Source organism: Pinus tabuliformis, chromosome X, assembly GCF_031772625.1.
Source record: "Pinus tabuliformis cultivar Carrire ecotype Pingquan chromosome X, CPIR1, whole genome shotgun sequence".
Lineage (NCBI taxonomy): Eukaryota > Viridiplantae > Streptophyta > Pinopsida > Pinales > Pinaceae > Pinus > Pinus tabuliformis.
The window spans coordinates 1,313,509,896-1,313,532,119 of NC_142308.1; the positions used below are offsets into that span (position 1 = coordinate 1,313,509,896).

Here is a 22,224-nt window from a genome sequence, read left to right on the forward strand (position 1 = left end):
AGCATCTAGGGCATATATATTAGGCATTTCTATTACATATCGTTTTGCTTTCTTTCAAAAAACAAGAAGCTTATCCTGCTGGAGCCCTCCTCACTTGTGTGTATAATAAAATATATTGAATACAAAAGCAACTTTTAATATCTTTTGCACAAAGAATAATGATAAACAGCATGCTTTTCATCACTGTTTTCACACACCAGTCAACAGTTTTCCTCATCTTAGCATTGGTTTGCATGCCCACCTTTTAGAAGCAGTTTAAAGTGATTCTTTGTGTTTATTATTTTAGCACAGAACAGCAAAGTATCTTCCTCGTGATCTATAGTCTAGTTTTCATTGTTTTATGTGCACTTGCACTTGATGTCCTCTATTCTACAGGACAGCAGATTTATTTTGTTTATATTAGGTATTATTTACAATTGTTGATTTGCAGTAGACACCTTAAATCACATAGGGATGCCCTCCTGAAGTTATTCATCACTGTTTTCACACAATAATCAACAGCTTTCCTTATCTTAGTTGCATTGGTTTGCAAGCCCACCTTTAGTGAGCATGTATTGCATTGACTTTCATGTTTTCAAGCAGTTTAGTGATTCTATGTGTTTTATATTTTAGCACAGAACAGTGAAGTATCTCTTTCCTTTTGATCTCTAGTCTAGTTTGCATCGTTTTATGTGCACTTTAGATTGCTGTCCTCTATTTCTGTTTGCTGATTTGTTTGATTTCTACAGGACATCAGATTTATTTTGTTGATTTTAGGTATTACTTACAATTGTTGATTTGCAGTAGACACCTTAGATCACATAGGGATGCCGTCCTGAAGTTAGCATGCACTAACTTCAAAGTGAGGAATTAAGCTAAGTTGCACTGAAACAGATACAGGAACGGATACGGATACGGGGTTTGAAACAGATACGACAAATTTTCAAAATATGAGGATACGATACGGCAAGGAAACGGCATGCATATATATATATATATATTTCATATTACCATTCATCTTTTAGAATCTAGAATCTATATCTAAAAATGCATAGTCATCGTCATGAATTCAACATAAACAAATCATCATCATCAATTCAGCATAAACATTGTCATCATCATTAGTGATTATTATAACATTCAACATATTATCATCATCATTAATAATGTAATCAGAAATGCAACAACCTTTGTGCTTTCGGGTCCAACTCCTTCAAAGAACGTGTCATGCATGGCAGATGATATCTATCTTCCTTGCATGACAATTAAAAGGCCCATGGGATCATTGGGATATTCCATCAAGACCTATCTGAACATTTCAATCTTCTCAATGTCAGCTTGGTCTCGTGACTATATGCAGGCACAAGATTGGCTAGAGAAGATTTGTTATATTGGAGGGATTTATGAAATCAAAAGCAAAATCAATGACAATTAACAAAACCTTAACCAAAATGAAAATTAATCACTCAAATAAATCTCTTTACGAAGACATTCATCAAACCCCTTTATTTTCATTTTTGAACATCTATCTTTTTCTTAGTAAGAATTTTTTATAAATATATGGAGTGTCGTTGTTTCTAAATATTTAGAAAAGATTTTATGAGACTCTGTTTATAGTGAGTTTATTTGCAAATCTGATTTCTTCATTTTTATTATTTATTTATGGCTATGCAAATTTTCAAGCTTTTTAACATTTTAAGGGTGGATTCTGATCACAATTTTCGTGGATCGAAAAAAATTTAAATCCCTTGGAAACGTATCCAATTCCAAATCTAAAGTTTCCGATTTTTTGAAACGGCACAAAAACGTTTTTACAGCGTTTCAGACAAGAATCGTATCCGTTTATGTATCGGAAACGGGGATCCGCGTTTCCGGAAAAGTCTTCAGGAGTTTCCGGTAACTTAGGAATTAAGTGAGGTGACATTGGCTTGTTTCATAAAATTATCCAGACTCCACTTACCTTTTGTAGGACAGGAATTTCCAGGTGATAATAGATCCATTTAAGTTGAGGGTGATCTCGCCTCCTATGAGCATGGCTGCCATTAAAGCATCCGTGGCCATTATTGTTGAGTGTTTTGTCTTATCTATCGAAAAGGAATTTTAGTTTTAGGAAATTTTTTATTTTTCGAGAAGGCTCTCTTTTCATTACGATCACAAGAGTTAATCACCTTGGCTTGTAAGGCTTTGGTAACTGCTTACTCCTTTGCATGAAGTCCTGTTGTTGCACAATTTGATATGGAGCCTCAATCTTTATACAAAATGGTAAACTTAGTAGCTTCTAAGAATGGCCTCTGATTTATCACTGAACCAGTGAACTCTATTATAGATTCCAGAACCAAATTTCTTTTTAGAGAACTCGAGTGTAAGAATCTTCACACTATCCTTCGGGTCATAGTTCTTAATTCTGCAAAAAGTAATTGGATCTCAAAACATACTTTAACTTCCTTTTGAACACCCTTTCTCCACTCTTGATTTAGTCCTTCAAGTTGGTAGTCATCATGATGTGGTCACGACTCTTGGGTATACCTCACCTGATGAAGTATATTGTTTATTTTAAGGACCTGATAAAATAAGTGTTATGTCTTATAAATTTTCACTTGAGATGGCCGAAAAAGGCCAAAAAAAATTAATTTTCCTTTTCAGCCACTGAAACTCGGCCTGTAGCGGCCGAAACACCGCCGGCCATACCATACGGAGTTTCGAAATTGCGAAACACCGTACGATACGGTTGGCGGCATTTTGGCCCTGCTTCAAGGTTTTTTTCGGCGTTTCAGGCCGTCCCTGGTACTGGTACGCCACCATTTTTGGTGTTTCCTGCAACATAGCTTTTCTATATCTTCACTTTTTAAATATACGCTAAGATTGTCTTCATTTTGTTTTTGGAGCATTCAAGAAGGAGAAATTACAACACAGGTTCTATGCGTCTTAGAAATAAGAATCACCCCATTCATAAGTGATTTTACTATTTATGCAAAGAAATTTTTTCCTTTTGGGTAGCAATGTTTCCACACGGGGTTTTGAAGAACTGTTGTTTCACCACATGCTGCAGAAATTTCTCCTAACCACAGGGAATGCATATGATGAACTTTTTTAGTGATTCTATTGTATCACCTGTAAAGAAACAGTTATTTTAGTTGCATGTATAACACTTCTTAGATTTGATTTTTTTGGTATGAAATTACTTGCAAGGGTTGTTATGTATATTCATTTTCAGTTCTTTGTTGTTTACAGGTTGAACAGATAATAAGAGAACAGAATATGATGACAGCACGTGAATTTATTGAACTCTTTTGTGAACTGATTGTGGCACGGTTACCCATTATTGAATCCCAGAAGTATGTATATTCTATCATCCTATATATATATATAAAATTAAATAACAAATGGAGAATACGGATTGAATCATGTGAAACAAGTCAGACCCTAGAATGTCAATTCACAGATTTGATTTATTGCTGCTTCTAGATGAGATGAATTTTTCTACTTTGAAGACAATTGAGTTTTTCTTGAAAAGTTGCAGTTGTTTTCCTTTTTTTCCAAAATATTGGGATGACATCTTCTGGCAGACCCTTCCGACTAATATTTTATATTTATTGGCTCAACAATTGGGTTTCTTTTTTGTAACATGCACGTTTGTGTTGAGCTCATGCCTTAGTTGAGTGATTTTATATATTTAAATGTAATAAATTATGAAGACGCCATAGACAAATGCACAAGCTATAGTAATGAAGGCACAAAAAATGATAGAATTCGGGGATCCAACTTGTTGCTTTCTTTGCAGCTACATTTGCTTCTTGAGTCAGTTATAGAAGTATAAGTCATGAATTTGCAGCAAAACATTTTCTGGAAATAGGTGGACATTTGAATAGCTTGTCTCCCTCTTTGATTACCTGTATCTACTTATGTCTGTAAAAAAAGTGGTTTTATTCCCTTTGATTTTGAATTTGCAATTTAGACCCACAACCTGGTTGATTGTTTCCTCCAAAACAGTTTTATGTTTATGCAACTTTGAGAACATGTACTGTTCTAGCTCTTGAAGATATTATACAAATTGCAGAATAAAAATTGTAGCTTGGACCGCAGATGAAATAAAATATTTCATGCATTGTGTTACCATTTATGTATTATTCCAAAATACAAGGCCACAGGGTCCAGCATTACGGGGCATATGCACTGGATGGCCACGGGAGATACACGTACCAAATTGTATTTTCAGCACCTAAAGAGAAAGCACAAATCTGAGAGGGTCCTGGCCTTATGAGATGGAAATTCAACAGATATTTGAAGATCAATTTTAAAGGATTTTCATTTATGCAGGATTTGACCAGTTGCGGGATGCTACCATGGAGCTTGTCCATCAAGTTGTTCCCAGGGGAGTTGAGGCCATAAGAGGAACCATCTCTTGAAAGAGCTTGGGATGGATGAATTGAAGGCAGCTGTGAATGAACTCAAGAATGAGAAATCCCTATTTTTTTATGAGAAATCCCTAGATCTACCTTGGAGTTGGTTGATGCTGGGCTTATAAAACTAATTCCTAAAAGTGTTAAGAGAGACATGGTGGACCAAAGGCATCCGATCACCCCATTGAATGTATCCTATAAAGTTCTAGCAAAAGCGCTAGCCAGGAAGATTCAATTGTTGGTGGCCTAGTTTGTTGATGATTGTAGCATCGGACAAGAATTTCCACAAAGGTCTAAGTGTCTAGACATGTGGAAGACGTCCAAAGTATTCAACCTTAGAAAATTCACTTTAATTAAAGGATTGATTAAAGTGAAGCATTGTAATATTCCTAATTAGCCATGGCTAATTGGAATATTCGATTTTGCTTATTTTTGCCTTCTATAGTTATTTATGAATAAAAAGGTGAGGGAAAGGGGACATGACTCACTTTTAGAATAAAAGTCACTTCCTAGTAGCACAACGTTGTGACTTAAAGGGGAGCCAAGGGGGCCAAAGGGGGACGCAGAGATGGAGCCCACGCAGACACTTGGAGGGACTGCGCAGAAGGGAAGAAACACGTGGCAAGAGAGGAATTACGCTGGAGAAGGTGGGCCTTGGGATTGAGAGAGGCAAAGGCTATAAAGGAGAGAGGAGCTTCCTCATTTTGGCATTCGATTATGTGCATTTGAGCTAGTCACTTCGACTTAGAGTATGTTGGTTGTCTAGCTAGTCTGCAGCACTGTTTAGTGCATTGAGTGTCTCCGTTCGGAGATCTCACCCTTAGCCCAGGGGGACTTCGAGTGCCTGCTCGGGCAAGGTATTTCCATCAACTTTTTTGCAGTAGTTTCATCAGCATTTTTGGCAGGAGGATTGAGAATCTTGGAGGACTGCGCAGCACTGAGAGGGATGATGCAGTTCTCTCTAGCAGGAGTTCTGGATTGAGGGTTTGCAGTAGGATTTGTGCTGGGAGATTGAGCAGGGGATCAGCCAGTGAAACAGGAATCGCCGATTTTGGCGATTAATCTCGAGTCATAATCTGGTCGGCGGTGAAAAGATTCGATTTGAAACTTTGCGAGTCAACTCGCATTGACCGAGTTTGACGCGTGGTCAACGCGAGTTTGACTCGCGAGTCTGGCGATTTACCCGATTATTAACGGTTTCCCGAGTCCCGCCAGATTTCAGTTCCGCATCCCGCTATTCTGTTGAGGTTTACGGGGTTCAGAACTTCAGGTTGTCGTTATTATTAATACATCTTACCTAACGCGCAGACTCGCACAGCCATTCCAGTTCCACACAGCCGCAACCATTCCAATTCGACGCGCAACCATTCCAGTTTGACGTGCAGCCGTCGACGCCGCAGACTCCAGCGCTTCCACTGTCCACGACTCAACAAACAAGTTTTGTTATTATCCAAGGTTTGTGTCATGTGAAAGGATAGATGATCTGCGATCGAATGTGTTGTTATTAACTTCGAATGTGTTCACTGTTGTTATTATCTTCGTGTGGTTGGACCCTTAGATCCGAGGTTGACACAGTCAACAATGCTATAGCCTATCATTGTTCCATATCCAAGCTTCTACACTCAATCTGAGCTTCACTACAGTCTGAACTCACTGTCCACTCTTCTGTCCACTGTCCGAGCTGTAATGGAGTCTATCAAAGGTTCCGAGCTCCTATTGTTCACACACTTTGCCAAATGGTAATTGTTCTGAGGTATCTAAAGTTCATATCAATGGGATAATGACTAGACAACGAATGTCTTCTCCTTGATTTTGATCGAACTTTTTGCCTGTTCTCGATGAATATCGATGTTCTGATCTGCGTTCCTTTCTGGAACTGACTTCAACTTGAGTACCATCTCTGAAATGGTATTCTTTACCTCTAGCATTCCACCCCTCAACATTTTCATTGATCATTCCTCTCTCATAAAGTTCATTGAAGTTTTCACAGTTAGCTTCTACGGAAGTAGGTTTTTGACTGCACCATCTATGTCTACCATCTTCTACACCAATCCCTCCATGCCTCTTTGACTCAATTTTAATCTTGGATGATCTTCTTCCCGTGTTACCACAATTCGCTTGTGCCTTAGAAAAATCCTGAAGATCATGCATTTGTCCATTCAACTTTAAACCATAGTTTGAGCTCCAATATGAGATTGGTCCAAGATGTTATTAGCAGTGATAACACAACTAATAACATTCATAATTATCACATGTAGGGCCTGAGCAATATGGCACTCTTTTCTAATGAAGATAGCAAGATATATTTTTTTGGATACGTGTACTTAAGGTCATACAATTTAACAGAGTTAAAATTATTTGCATAAAATAGGATCAAACTATCAAAGAAGGCATCAGAATCTTGACCAAATATCCCTCCGTTTTGTCATGCCTTCACAAATTCAAACGTTTGCATCAAATCTTTTTTATTAAAGCTTGCTCGCTTTTCTTTCCAGAAACATATCAGATCTGCCAAGTCATATCTCCCTTTTACAAGATCATTTTGCTTCTTATTTACTGGAGTATCCAATGAAATAAATTGTCAGTGACAAACATAGGTAATATTTTGTGCGAGACAGTGAATAAATTTATCAGCATTCAATTAGTGAATAATCCTTCATTCCCCACTTTGAAATTATTTGTTATTCCTAAGTTAGCACTGTCTACAAAATTACAAATGCAAATCCGAGCTTTATATGCTTCCAAAGTGACTGTTCTGTAGTCTGAAGTTAGAAGCATGTCATAAGACTCAAGAGGTAACAAATGACAAATAGTAAAGGACAGGCACTAAAGTTAATTTTAAATTTTAGCCTTTCGACAAGCATCTTCAAGAATGCAACTTCAAAGACAGAATGCAGGGTATGGGCAATGAAGAAAAATGCAATTTTGGTCACAATGGGGCAAGAGAAATTCATTAGCTGGAGAAAATTAGAAACTGAAATACTAAAACAAGGAAAGTGCTGCAGGTTGCAGCTATAGCAATGCAGTTTCTAGAGCTAATTCTCTTCCTAACAGCAAAGAGAGAGAAAATTCTTCTGTCTTGTATCTAGCATCAGAGGTGGCTTGAAAGTTTGCATTTGAAAACTGGTCTCTACCCTTAGCCTGTCTTTAGAATTGTCCCTGTTTTCATAACAGTGATCCTCACAAAGTCACACCTATGATCCTATGATCTATCTATCTCCTAGACTCCTAGTACCTTAGAATACTGCTCCATAACAGTGATCCTCACACTCCTTTTGCATAATCTCTATAATATATATGACATATGTTTAGTTGACTGTTGTTTACTGACATCTGTCTTCATTTAATTTTTTAAATTTCTAGCATATTTTAAATTTTTGGATCATTTTTAAATTTGATTTTTTGTTGTCTTTCATAGGAGCCACAAATTAAATAGAAGCCACGACTCCAAATCTTAACAGAAGCCACAAATTAAACACAAGTTCAAAGCAACAACAGTGCCGAGAGAGATGGACTTTGCTTGGGCTTATTGTGACAAGATTCCCGGAAAATCCAAGCTCCTTTGTAAATTTTGCAAAAATGAATGTAGTGGAGGCATCTATAGATTCAAGTTCCACCTTGCACAAATACCTGGCCATGATATAGGTCTTTGCGGCAAGGTTGACGATAATGTCAAATACCAAGCAGCCTTGGCCCTTGAGAAGTTAGATCAGCATAATGCCAAGAAAGCAAAGCAAAATACTGAAATAGGAACTCTTGGAGTTGATGGTTTTTCTCCCACTAGCGTGACTAGCCCCATGTCACCTCACTCTGTTGAATCCTCAATGCAGTTCCCAAGTTTTCCACACATGCCTCCAAGGCCAAGTCAAACTCAAAGCCATACGAGTCCTTCAACTCCTTCCTTCAACATTGGAGGTGGAAACATAAACACCTTTTTTGCTCCCCGCACAAAACCCGGTTCCCAACCTACCTTGGATGCCACTGGTTGGAAAAAAAATATCCATAGTTAGGCAAGGAAGGCCATTGCTAACTTTTGGTACTATTCTGACATACCTTTTCACTGTGCCAGAAGTCCTTATTGGCAAACTATGATTGATGCAATTGCTATTGCAGGTCCAGGGTTCAAAACCCCTACAGCAGAGAGCCTCAGGACAAATATGTTGTTAGAGAGTGTTGAAGATGTCATGCTTGTGCTCGCTGAGTTTCGTTCATCATGGGTAGAAACAGGGTGCACCATCATGAGTGATGGATGGACAGATCAGAGGAATAGAACTTTAATAAATTTCCTTGTATCTTATCCCGCAGGCACAATGTTTCTCAAATCAGTGGATGCTTCAGACAAGGTTAAGACTGCCCAACTTATCTGTGAAATGATGGAGGAAGTCGTTCAAGAAGTGGGAGAAGAACATGTTGTACAAATTGTCACCAATAATGCAGCTAATTATATGGCTGCTGGTAGACTTTTTGAGATTAGGCACCCCACTATTTTTTGGACCTCTTGTGCTGCCCATTGCATAGATTTAATGCTTGATGACATTGGTAAGCTTCATTGGATACATGAGATTGTGGAGAAGGCAAAATCCATAACCAAATACCTATACAACCACACTACTGTCCTAAACGCTATGAGAATATACACTGAAGGTAAAGAAATTATTCGACCTGCAGTGATTAGATTTGCAACAATTTCATATCTTTGCAATCTCTGGTTGAGCAAAAGATAAATCTGAAGAGGATGTTCTTGGGACCTGAGTGGATGGGATCTAAACATTCCAAGACCCTTGAAGGCATCGAAATTGCTGCACTTGTGTTTAATGATGGTTTCTGGAAAGATGCCGAAGAGATTATTGCTGTGACGGAGTCCCTTGTTAGAGTTATCAAGTACTTCAAGTCTTTTAACTTTTTCATTTTTTAAATTTCATTTCAAGCTTCTTTTTATTTACAATGTTTCATATTTCTTTAAATTTGAATGCTTGAACTTTCAGGATGGTTGATGGTGACAAACCCGCTATGGGTTACACTTATGAGGCGATGGATCTCGCAAAGGAGGCCATCAAAAGAATATATGGGTATGATGAGACAAAGTATATGCCTCTTTGGGACATTATAGATGCACGTTGGGATAGGCAATTGCATTCCCCCTTACATGCTGCTGGGTACTTCTTAAACCCACAATATTTTTATGATAAGAACAAATTTAATGAGGATGGGGAGGTTGGCAGAGGATTTATGACATGCGTGGAAAGGTGCTTCCCTGATCCAGAACAACAAAGTCGTGTCTTTTCCCAACTGCAAGATTATAGGGCACCATCTAAATTGTTTGCCTATACCAGTGCTATAAGACAAAGGTCTAAGATGTTGCCAGGTACCCAGCTTGAAGGCTTCATCAATTCATTAAATTTGTTTAAACTTTATTTTTTATGTTAAATGTTTTATTAAATTTTCTTTTCTTTTTAAGTTTTTACTATTTAGTACTTCTACTCACAAACCCTTACCACTTGCTAGGTCTTTGGTGGCAAAACTTTGGTAGTGATACGCCATATTTGAAGAGATTTGCCTTTCGAATCTTAAACCAAGCATGCAGTGCTTCAGGTTGTGAACGCAACTGGAGCATGTTTGAGAAAATACATTCTAAGAAGCGCAACCGATTGACACAAAAACGCTTGAATGACCTTGTATTTGTCCATTACAATCTACGATTTCGCAACAAACAAATACTAGGTGAGACTCGAGAACTTGAATTTGAAGGTTTCATAATCTAGTTCAAACTTCAAACTTCAAAGTGAAACTTTAATTCACATTTCAATGTCTCATGATAATGACAGGTATGGATCATTCACCAATCGACCTTGAAGAGATAGATTTGCAAGCTACAAATGCGGTAGACTGGGTTCAATCAGATGAGGCTCCTCTTCTAACCCTTCATGACTTGGAGAACTTTGAGAGACAAGCAAGCGAAGGAGTGGAAGGAATCGCTTCTAGTTCTCACTCTTAAGAGTCTTAGACTCTTAGTTGCTGATTTTTTTCTGATTAGTATGTACTTTTTTGTAAACTTTTAGAAGCATATGCTTCTAAGGACTCAAAACTCAGTGCTTTGGATCATGTTTGGAACTTTGGACTCATAACATATATGAGATACTTATCTATTCATGATATTTTGGACATCTATTGATATTATGCATTGTTTGGACATGCCTTTACCCAATATTAATGAAAAATGGTTTTTTTAATTCAATATATGTGTATATTTTTATTTAATGAATTCAACGATTTTTTGCCGATTTTTTCCCAATCCGATTAAAACTCTTCGCTCTTTTGCCTCTCCGATTTATTGCCGATTCCGAGTCTGGTAACATTGGGATCAGCCCTTGCATATTGGAGGGTTTTGGCAGAGGTTTCAGGCATATTACTAGAGAGCTTCATTCAGTGGCAGCGCAGAGCATTGAGGGATTGCGCAGAACCCCAAGGGGGTGATTTTCGGGGGTCGGCCATTTCAGAAAAGCTTTCTGGTTTTTCTTGGTTTCTTGAGTAGAGTCCGGTTCCAGAGTTTCAGCCTTTTCTGAGGAGGGGAACAGCCCCAAATCCTCATTTGATTTCCAGCAGCACAGTAGTTCTCCAGCAGCTGGGACGCAGATCAAAGAGAGGCCATTCTTTTGCTATTCTGAGTGTATTTCTTCACTTGCCTTGTGCAAGTCGAGGTGCCATCTTTCTAATCACCTCCTGTACTCATTCTATTGCTTAGTATAATAAAATGGCTTAGCATTTCTCTCTGCATTTCTCGAGTATCTACTTATATTTCATGTTTATATTATTATATATTGCACCACTCTTATTTTTATCATTTTGAGCTTCCCGGTTATTATATCATTTGTACGTCTTTGGTTGGAGTTACTGGGGTTTTGGAGAATATCTCTGAAACGGGATATTGCAAGCATTTTTTTTATAACAAATGAGTTTAATCTAATAAAATGCAAAGGTTTTTGCATTAGAGAATTAGATGAATCTTAACCATTGATCTCAAGCGAGGTGAGATCTAATGTCAACTGTCAATCACTTTGGTGATTAGGGTTATAGATTCGGTCAACCACTCAAGCTTATAAAAGAAAGGTTAGGTGAAGGAGAAAGACACACAAAAAAAATGAGAGATTGAGTCAAGAAGGACAATGATTCAAGGAGATCTTAGCAAGGGTGATATAGTAGTTTTATATATTGATCAAGTCCAAAGGAGTAGAGTGTAAGTAGGAGAAATCTACATCAAAATGATTCAGCCATTTAGCAGGCCATGTAGGGTGACAAAGTGCAGGATGAGAGTACAACTGCACAGGTGTTGTGCAGAGTTCGTGCATTAGGTCAAGACTAGAATTGCATAGTCATATAGGTGTTGTGCAAGGTTTTTGCAACAGAGAGAAAGTGAAATTGTACAACTGTATAAGTGTTGCATAGGGTTTGTGCAATAGGTTGAAAGTGAAACAAGTCCTCACGGTTGATCTAGGGAATTCTGGTGGGCCATATTAGGCCATATAGGTGCCCAGTAAATGCAATATCCCCATCTCTTGGTTTCCCTTATGGTGTAGTTAGGGTGGGTTTCCAAGGTTTGTGTCATCTAGGTCAGAGGAGCAAGATCGCGTCATTAGTGGGCCTGAAGGGTTTTGGAGGAGTTTTATGGGGTTCGACAGGGTTCGCTTGCTATATTTCATCATCAGGGTCAGTTCCGCACAATTCATTCTTGGTTTTGTTGCATTCTAACGATTCCCGTAAAACGAGGTTATTATCAAGCATATTTTAATTAAATATGCTAAAGGTGTTATTTGGAGCGAATTATTTGGAGAAACACCTTAGTGTAATAGCTCGTTGGAACCGAGATAAAGAAATCTACGAGATGAGATGATGAAAAGTGGTTTTCCGTGGCCGAGGAAATCATAGAGGTAGATTAATCATTTTTTAGGATTAAAAGTGACTTAAATAAAATAAAATAACAAGTCACTTAAATAAACTAAAAGGGAGAAGCCTCCATATTGAAATTAAGGTAATAAAATAAAATTGCAAAGATAGAAGCTTCTAGAATGGAAATGAAATAATAAAATAAAAGTGCTTCTAGAAGGTTGAAGAGAGATCCATCAAATCTTTAAAAGAGGGGGAAGCAAGCCTTTTGGGACATCAGGAGTTAATCATTTGTTTTTTGCGAAGATTGGGGAAATTGTCCTCATAGGTTCATTATGCCAGGACAAAAACCCTTGGGTACCTTGGTGAGATTGAACAGAAACCCATCTCATCCCTTGGTGAATTCATTCAGAATTCATAGGTTTGTATATTGATTCCAGTTACAATGTTGGGAGGCTAGAGTCAATATTGCAACAGTTATTTTGGAGGCCATCACCTCAACTATTTTCCATCCATTCAAATATTTTGCTGGTGTTTGTAACAGTTTCTCATAATCGTATTTAAATTTTTAATATAATAACGCTATGGATTTTGCTGAGTTTTCTAATATTTCTAGTGTTATTTATAATTGTAGTATTTTTATTGCCGAAGTATTAGCACTTAATTTGATTTTCTGGGTTTTACAGTATCTGCTGGCAATTTTTGTTGTGTAAATGGGTGATTTTTTATGGTGTTTTTTGATTTTTCATGAAATATTTTTGCTGAAGCTAAATTCGTAATATTTTAACGAAAATAATAAAAAGGGATATTACAATGGTATGAAAGCTAGTTTTCTTGCCAGCCTAGGGGATTGAATAATGGAAGGATTATCAACTACTTCTGAAGTGAGAAGTTTTCATGTAGGTTGAAACCCTAGCCAAGTATCATTTTGCCGGTTGATCTCGTGGCTAGGAAGAACTAGTTCTAGAGGACAGTTTCCCATTTTATTGTGCAGGAGCCAAGATTATTATTGTGCTTAGGCCAAATTCTTTGGCCAAATTTTATGAAATCTTCAAGAGTTGAGTTTGTGGGCATGGATTTGTGAAGGCCACAATCTTTAATTGCAAAGGATGAGGCCGCGTTTTAGTGCTAAACTGTGACCAAACTCTTGCAACATGACTCGGGTTTTCCTTGAAAAGAAAATTGTGGAAGCTCGCGTCTATTAGAGGCCGAGTTTAGTTACTTACATGGCTGGAACTATTGTTTTACAAGGGCTGAGACTGATGGTTTCATATTGAGTCGAACCCATCATTTGGCAAGGGGTTGAGACCATCAAAGTTGTTGGGCGGAGTGGCCACAACCTGAAGCAAATTGAGGGAAGAGTCATCAAAATTATTCACTGGTCGGAATAACTAGAGTCCACGGGCCAAGCTGGTTAGAAATTTCATGAGTTAAGCCAAGCGAGAAGGGCCAAAATTGTGAGGGTTGCATTCATCAGTTGCTGAGGCTAAGTCCGTCAGTCATTGAGGCCGAATTTGTGTTACTCACAGGGCTGAATTCCAAGGGACAAAGATTGAGATCAACACAATGTACCTAGGAGTATGGTTCATAGGACCTCACTTTGGCGAGGCCTCCAACCTTGTCTCAAAAAAGGGTATGATTCTTCGGTCCTCATTGAGATACAATGCTTCTAGGGGAAGTTTCAAGACGTTTTGACTAAACTCTACCTCACGCAGGCCATTATCAAACCCACAATTCTTTATGGCTTTGAGATCTAGGGACTTAGCTTGTTGCAAATAGACTAGACTAGGCTGGAGAGAGTATATATCTTGCTTCTTAAGCACACCATCAGATGTAAGCAAATAGTTCGACAACCCATCATCTAGGCAAAGTTCGGCATTCACAATTTCACCCTTTCTACCTTGAGGTCATTTTTTGTTTGTTTCTTTCCTTCATAGAGTTCAATCTCTCAGAGACTACCGTTGGGAGAGAGAGATATACCTACCTTCCTCTTTCCTCCTTGGAGGCTCTTGCATCAAATCCTCTCTCAGGCTAATCATGAGGTTGGTTTTGAGAGGTGTCTCGGCTTCTTTGGTTAATCACTCTCTTCCTAGAGCACCTTCCCCCATTTAGGTTTTCCCTTGATGTGCCAAGCCAACCTTTGTCGACTAGACAAGTACTAAATCAGGCTATCAGAGAGGATATCTATAAATTGTACGTTTAGGTCACTTGGACCTCACCTCTGACGAACCTAAGCTTGAAGATGTCCTACCTAGATTCTAAGGCTTATTTTATTGCTGTTGTAAACTATTTACATGCTGTAAATTTAATAGTTAAAACATAGTTTACAAGGGCCAAGTGTAATTTGTTGATTGCATGTGCTTGGGAATCTATTTGAGCCTCTATTGGTCAACCTAAACCTTCTAGATTGAGCCATAGGAACCCTTGAACCTGCTCTCTTGGAATTATACCATAATTCACCCAAACCCTGATAATTGCAACCCATCCTTGGGTGAACTCTTGTCGAAGAACCCTTAGGGAGCATTCAGCATTAAGACTAATTGGGTTACTTAATCCCTAAGATCTACGAGGGAAACCTCTCTTGTGATGGATTGTGTCCAACTACAGAAATGAGGGTAGTAGTTGTTGAGATGACAATGATAACTCTCCCATTCTTGCTCTCAATCTAGGTTGCCTAGTGAAGCTTTTCACCAAGGTACCAACTGCTATATATATATATATATTCTAGAAAAAAAATAATTCCAATTATACTGTCAAATATATTCAGATGGACATAGTTTGTTTACTAAATAATTTCTGTTACGATATTGTAATCTGGGCTCCTTGGGTGGTAAACAAGAACACTGATTGGACTAGGATAGAAAGGTTTTATATCATGGAACTGAATTTGTGGTTATGCCAGGCCAATCTTGCATACTCATATATGTGGTCAACCTCGCAGACTCCATATCTTTGGTAATCTAGCCTATATTCAAATCTTTTACTTACTAGCAAAAATCTCCTACAGCCCATATATCATTTACACAATCTTTTTAATTTAAATAGGCAACAAAGAGTTGGGACCAATGAAGTGTTAGATGTTTCTCTTTTTATCGAGGGATATTGACTTATTACATAATGATAATAAAGTACTTAAAATAGTCCAGTTATAGAAGTCAAAACTCGCTTTTTATAATGTATATAATATATTTGAAAAAAACCATACATTTCATCTTTGATGTAAACTAAAATTTATTCTTGGAAAAAGGGCATGTGAAAAGTTGAGGAATCAGTTGAAAAAGAAGACAATTGTGCAAAAGAAAACTGATTGAGAAAACTTCTAAATGCAAATGAACAATTTTTATTGGCAAAAGAAAAGGTTGCTAGTCATATTTGAAGAATATAAGAAAAATTGGTACTTCACTTTCCATAGTTGAATCCTTGGCATGACGTATAGTCATCACTTCTTGGCACTAGTATTCTGCCATTCATTTCTAGTCCTTGTCTTTTCTAGAGTGTTCCATTGGGACTGCTTATGCTTTCACTACAAACACACAAGGTTTGATGGATGCAAATGGCATTGCACGTTTTTGAAAACATTTAGCATTAGACTTGGATTGAAATTATTTGTGGGCAACATCAAACTTGGAGTTGTGACATTTCATTCACTTTGGTTGTCACCTTAAGAGCACATTTTTATGAGTTGGAAGGAAATAAAAGATCTTGATAACATACATATTATTTTTTGTTCCATAAAAGTACCCTCCACCCTAGGCCACCAATAAAGCAGAGGATAATCATATGAGTGACATTGGTATTTTAACCTATCTGACAATAACAGACGTGATATCATATTTCTTGCGATAGGGAGTTTGCATTTTAGAAATTAACATTGCTTCAAGTTAGACATTGTAATGTATTTCATAAGGGTATCCAAAAGGTGTGGGCCTTTATATGGAATTATAAAACCCAAACAAACAAATTAATAAAATAACAAATGCACAGATAGACACAAATGTGCCCACAGCATGTGGGTATATTACATAATAATTTCAATATCTTGGCTATGTTTAATCAATATTGTGAGTTTTGGAGAAAAATCATACCCAAATATATAAATATATCATGATATTTCTTTGAAATATACAAAATAATGGTTTCATTTGGACTTTGTCCACTTTATTATATTATTTTGGCCATTTTGGTGGTCCACTCTTGACTTCTTGTGGGTGGTAAATGGCAGAGTCTAGACATTGCTTTTTCCTTTTGAAATTGATGTCAAGATGTTTGAGGCCCATAAGATTAGAGAGACAGAAATTTGTTTGGTAGTGATTGAAAAAGCTCCTGTTGTTGTACTTGATATAGTTGCAGCTTAATAACATTCAATACCTCATTTTATTTATATTCATTTATTCAAATATTAACAGTCTAGCATAAGCCTTCAAAGCATCATTCTGGTTTCTGTCTTTCAAGGACTAACAATGCAGACCTCCAAATAGTGATTGTTCTTATTTTGGAGTAACAGTCCAGGTCCAAGTTATTTATCACCTCCTGTTTATTGGCAGGAACTGCCCTATTGATTTGCGGGAAGCAATATCGAGTTTGATATTTGCAGCTCCAAGATGTGCTGACATTCCAGAACTTATAGAAATTCGCAGCCTCTTTGGGTCAAAATATGGTAAAGAATTTGTAGCTGCAGCAGCTGAGTTGCGCCCAGATTGTGGTGTAAACAGAACGGTGAGTCCAACCTTGATATCTGAGACCTTTGTAGGCAGTGATTGTTATTTTAGTTGATAAAATTCATTACAAAATCCTCCCTGGCATTGGTGCAAAATTCAAACGGAAACTTAATTTCCTAACAGCAGAAGCAGGTATAACTATCAGCCCATGTCTATGATTGCCCATCAGCTATTCATGTCTGGCCAAAGATATTGTTAGAGTTCCAGATGCCTTTTTAGTCTTTTCTTACATGTTTAGTGGTGGCCTCATTTATTCCAGGTTATTGAAAAACTATCTGTGAGAACCCCTAGTGGGGAAGTAAAGTTGAAGCTCATGCAAGAAATAGCCAAGGAGCACCAAATTGATTGGAATCCAGCAGACTCTGAAAAAGAACTTTTGAAACCCCCTGAAGACATGCTTGTAAGATCTTTGCTAAAATCTTTTACCCTGTTGATAAGTTCATGGTTTCATTTTCAAGGCTGTTGGCATCGCTAACCTATTTACCTTTTCCTTGATCAGGATGGCCCAAGTAAATTTGTTGGTGCTACCAAGACGACTATAGAATCTATCAAGGAACCCCATCAGTCTGTTTCTCGGCAGAAATATGAACCTGAGCCCCAGGTTTCTAATCAAAGTGTAAGTGGAATGCCTAACAATTCTAGAAGTTCTCACTCTGGAGTTGCTGCACCTTACATGGCCCCTTCAACGACTAAAATTTCCCAGGACTTCGCATCTTCGGCTACATCATCTGTTGACAATGTAAAATATGAGAAAGGAAGCACAAGCTCATCCGTTTCACTTTCTAGTGCCAATATTGAGCGTGGACAACCATCTCAAGCTTCCTCAAATACCTTTGCCACAAATAATATGCCTGTTGGCAAATATTCTTCATCTGTGCAGTCAACCTCTGATAGAATGGACAGTAGAAAAGAAGATTTAATAGCCAAATCCTCAACACCATCTAATATATCCAACGAGAGTGGGTTTTTGAACTCTAATGGCCAAGAGTGGAATATGAATTTCAAAGATGCGGCTTCTGCTGCTCAGGCAGCTGCTTATTCTGCAGAGAAGGCATGTGAAGCCGCAAAGGCTGCTGCTGATCTTTCAAATCCTGAAAGATTTCTAAAGGAAGGTTCAACACGAGTCAGGGTTACTCCATTTAGTTCAAACCAAAGAGATGATGAGACTAAAGATTTGAGTAATTCAAGGATAACAAGAAAACATAGCTCCAATGATCTTGTGCAGAGTGAAAAACAGTTCTTTGATGGTAATGATTTATATGGGGGGGATTATGTTGAAACTCACACTGAGAATGCAGTGTCTCAGGAGAGTGGAAATTGGCAGGGCAGTCAAGAGAAGGGGAGAGGAGAGGCTGATAGTGACTATGAAGTGCATTTAAAAAGGACGAGCAGGATGGACCCTTATCAGCAGCCTTCAGATAGAATTAACTGTGACAATACAACACCTATTGTATGGTCTGAACGCATTAGAAGGGAAGAGAAAGAAAACTTTGATGGTAAAGAAGAGCATCATCCTGTCAGCAGGAAAGATAGTGATGTTAGTGACTCTGATGAGGAGTTTATACCTGGGAGAAAAGAAACAGTAGTCTCACATACAAACACTCGAACATCAACTAGTTTTTATGATTCAGTTAGACTGAACTCGAGTGCTGAGGAGATCAAATTAAAACATGCTGAAGATAGTAGAAATGCAGTCAATGGCATTAAATTTGATGGTAAAGAAGAGCAGCGTCATGTCAGCAAGAAAGATGCCGATGTTAGTGATTCTGATGAGGAATTCCCACCTTGGAGAAGAGAGACAGTGATCTCACATACAAACTCTGAACCATCAGCTAGCTTTTATGATTCTGTTAGACTGAATTCGAGTGTTGAGGAGATCAAATTAAAACATGCTGGAGATAGTAGAAATGCAGTTAATGACATTAAATTTTATGGTAAAGAAGAGCAGTGTCATGTCAGCAAGGATACCGATGTAAGTGATTCTGATGAGGAATTCCCACCTTGGAGAAGAGAAACAGATATCTTACATACAGACACTCGACCATCAACTAGTTTTTATGATTCTGTTAGACTGAACTCTAAGAGGGCTGAGGAGATCAAATCAAAAGGTACTGAAGATAGTAGAGGTGCAGTTAATGACACTCCTCAGTTTGATAACTCACCCCATGGGAAACCTTCAGATATTAAAGGGATTCCACAATACACTGAGCATGCTTCTGTCACAAAGTCAAGTTCTTTTGAAGAACAGAACCAATTGTATTCAAAACTTCCACTGTCTCAACCTCCCCAGCGCCGACCTCCAGGTGCTTCTATGACCTCTGAAGCCCACTTTCAATCTACCCTTTTGAATGAAAAGAGCCTTCTAGGAAAGGTTTCAACATTGGGTGATGTATTTTCTGATTCAAGCTCAGATGAGGATGGTCAGAGCAGTCTAAGGATGACAGGGAAACCAAGTTCAACTTCAAATGATTCTGGAAGGCATTTTGTTGAAGTCCATGCTAAAAATGGAAAATCTCAAAGGAACCTGCATCTGCCGGAGGAAATGAATAGCAGGCCAGATCATTATCATCAGCCTTCAAATAGAGTCTATCATCATGATATTAAACCTAGTGCAGGAAAATCACAACCCTTGAGAAGGGAAGAGAAAGATCAACTTGCTCATAAGAGTAGTACTAACATGCAGGAAACCATTCCTAGCATATCTGTTGAAGAATCACCATCAAGGCGAGGAAATCTAAAGAGTTCAAAATCCAAAACTCCAGCATCTTACATCTATGATTCTGACACATCCTCTGAGAGTGGAGAGGAGATTGAGTTGGAAAGATACAATGATAGTACCAGTAGTCATATTAACAGGCTTCCTCTCTTCAATGGCTCATCACATGATACATCATCAGACTTCAAACATCAGAATCCAAAACATGCAGAAAATCTCTCTGCACCAACACCAAATCGGGTTGCTGAGTCTCGTATTCAGTCATCTCAGTATAAGCCGGAGTTTCAACCTCCTAAACAGTCGCTTCCCAGCGTCACAGTGTCATCTCAGAATACTCAATCTCCACTTTCTGTTAGAGGGTCGGAAACATCAAGGGAGAGCTCAACAAAGGGTGGTTCACATGTTCATCCAAAACTTCCAGATTATGATAATTTGACTGCAATGTTTGAGGCCATGAAATCTAACAGACGGTGAATTGAAATTATTCTGAATGGTTGTCGCAACTCATCGATTTTATTAGAGACTGTCCATGTCTGGTTGTATATTTGAAGATCACTTGCAGTGAAATTTACCGTTTTACACATTGCTTGGTTTTGTATTTAGTTATTGGTCTCTCTGGCAAGATTAGTTATAGCCCTTTTCAACCAATCAGTATTGAGTAACATGCAAGCACATATTCGATAATCTGTTCGATATTTTATTATTTCATAAATTCCTTATTGCTTTTCAATTATTTTAGAGTTGGAGTAAAATTGATTTTTTAATATTATGAACGATACTTATGAAAGTTCAATTGTAGTATAAGCTAAAAATATATTGAAGAAGAAAATGTTTTATCATTTCTAATTTTTAAGATTTTTGACAAATTTTGGAAGAATATTAATTGATTAAGCCAAAAATAAATTAAAGCCTTGTAATATCCAAATTTGCACAATTTAAATAGAAAGTTCAATTGTAGTATAAGCTAAAGATATATTGAAGAAGACAATGTTTTATCATTTCTAATTTTTAAGATTTTTGACGAGTTTGGAAGAATATTAATTGCATTGAGCCAAAATTAAATAAAGCCTTTTAACATCTAAATTTGCACAAAAGATAGCATGTCTTGTTTTTTTTTTTTTTTCCTGAATTAAATAGATAGCAGGTCTTGTTTCTTATTTTTTTTCTTTATCAAAATTCAGATGGCAAGGTAGGTGTGTATATATATATAGTGATTTGCTTTGCTGCATACACAAAATGGCATTGTCCAAATACTATAAGTTTTGGAGTCTTTAGCTTGAATCTGACAAAACAATATTTGGTGGGATCATGTTTTTGTTGTTGTTTAAGATCTGTTTTTGAATGCAAAAATATATTCAGCGCCATGAAAAACTCTTAGGGCACTTAGTACAGAATTTCCAAATCAAACTTGTGATTCCAACATATTTCTACCAGATTTTAGCTGTATTTAGAAAACAGCTTAGGCTGAAAATCCATATTTGTTAATATTATTGATTTCAGTTACTACGTCACACTGAATTTTAAGCACTATCAGAAGTGTTTCGCTGAGCATCAAGCACTCTGTTATCATTCTTTGTAAATACACCAAGGCAACCGAGCAAGATACCTAACTCAATTGTCCAACATCGATCAATGTGACCCAAACAATTTTGGGGTCAACAAGCAGTAGAATGACCACGAAAAGGACCACTGCAAACACCATCGTGGCACTCTTAGAGAATGCAGGTGACATCATCCCTTTCTAGATAGCGTAAAAGGTGGTCATCCAAAGGCCTCTTATATAACTGCCCCTTAATGACAAATATCGTCACGCGCTTCTTTTGCTTCGAAGGGTATTCTTGTGAAGATATTCGGGTATGTTAGAATGTCACTCTAACGTGTAATAGATTTCTGTGAAATGAGAATGAAATGATATTTTAAGGTTCACGAGCTTAAAATAGTTTATGAGACCATTAGTTTCTTGTTTTTCGCTTTTTGCAATTCAATCCTTTTCCAATTCTAATTGATGATGAGCTGACCCAACTTTCCAATAATCCCCTTGCTAAAAAGACAATGTCAAGACACTGATACCAACATGTTCTCATAACTTTCTCTGATGTTGAATGCATCACATTCTAAAATGAAATGTTTTTCCGATTCCACAACCCCAGACATGCAAAATGTACACACCTGTTCTTCCCAAGCTTCTTTAGGTCGTTTCCACCGTCCTGTTTCACACCAAAGTTGATCCAAATTGGTGATGTCGATGTTATTTCCTTACCATGAAAAGTTCCATCCTTGATAGAGCTCTTTGGTCATTTTGTTAAACAGAATTGATGAACTACTATCTATGATAATAACTCTTTTCAATAGACCCACTTGAAAGGCAAGGTTACTTGACGAGGGGGATATTTGTTGGGATCAAATTAAACTATTGCTTGAGTATTAGCCTATAATGGTGACATTTTAGTTTTGAAGACGTAGGTCTGACATTATTTTATAATGGGCAGATAGTTCAGCTCATTGACTCTATCTCAAGTCATTTATCTTT

General features: G+C 37.5%; 1 protein-coding gene across 1 annotated transcript in view; it reads left to right on the forward strand.

The window, feature by feature from the left end:
• The window catches only part of LOC149144921 (uncharacterized), a 110,564-nt gene extending 90,140 nt beyond the window's left edge, over nucleotides 1-20,424 (forward strand). The window contains exons 3-6 of the mRNA XM_089453122.1: nucleotides 3,211-3,314; nucleotides 16,805-16,976; nucleotides 17,238-17,378; nucleotides 17,478-20,424. Of these exons, the coding sequence (XP_089309248.1) occupies nucleotides 3,211-3,314; nucleotides 16,805-16,976; nucleotides 17,238-17,378; nucleotides 17,478-20,168 (3,108 nt within the window). The 3' untranslated portion in view covers nucleotides 20,169-20,424. The remainder of the gene's footprint in view (nucleotides 1-3,210; nucleotides 3,315-16,804; nucleotides 16,977-17,237; nucleotides 17,379-17,477) is intronic.
• Nucleotides 20,425-22,224: the final 1,800 nt, after the last annotated feature.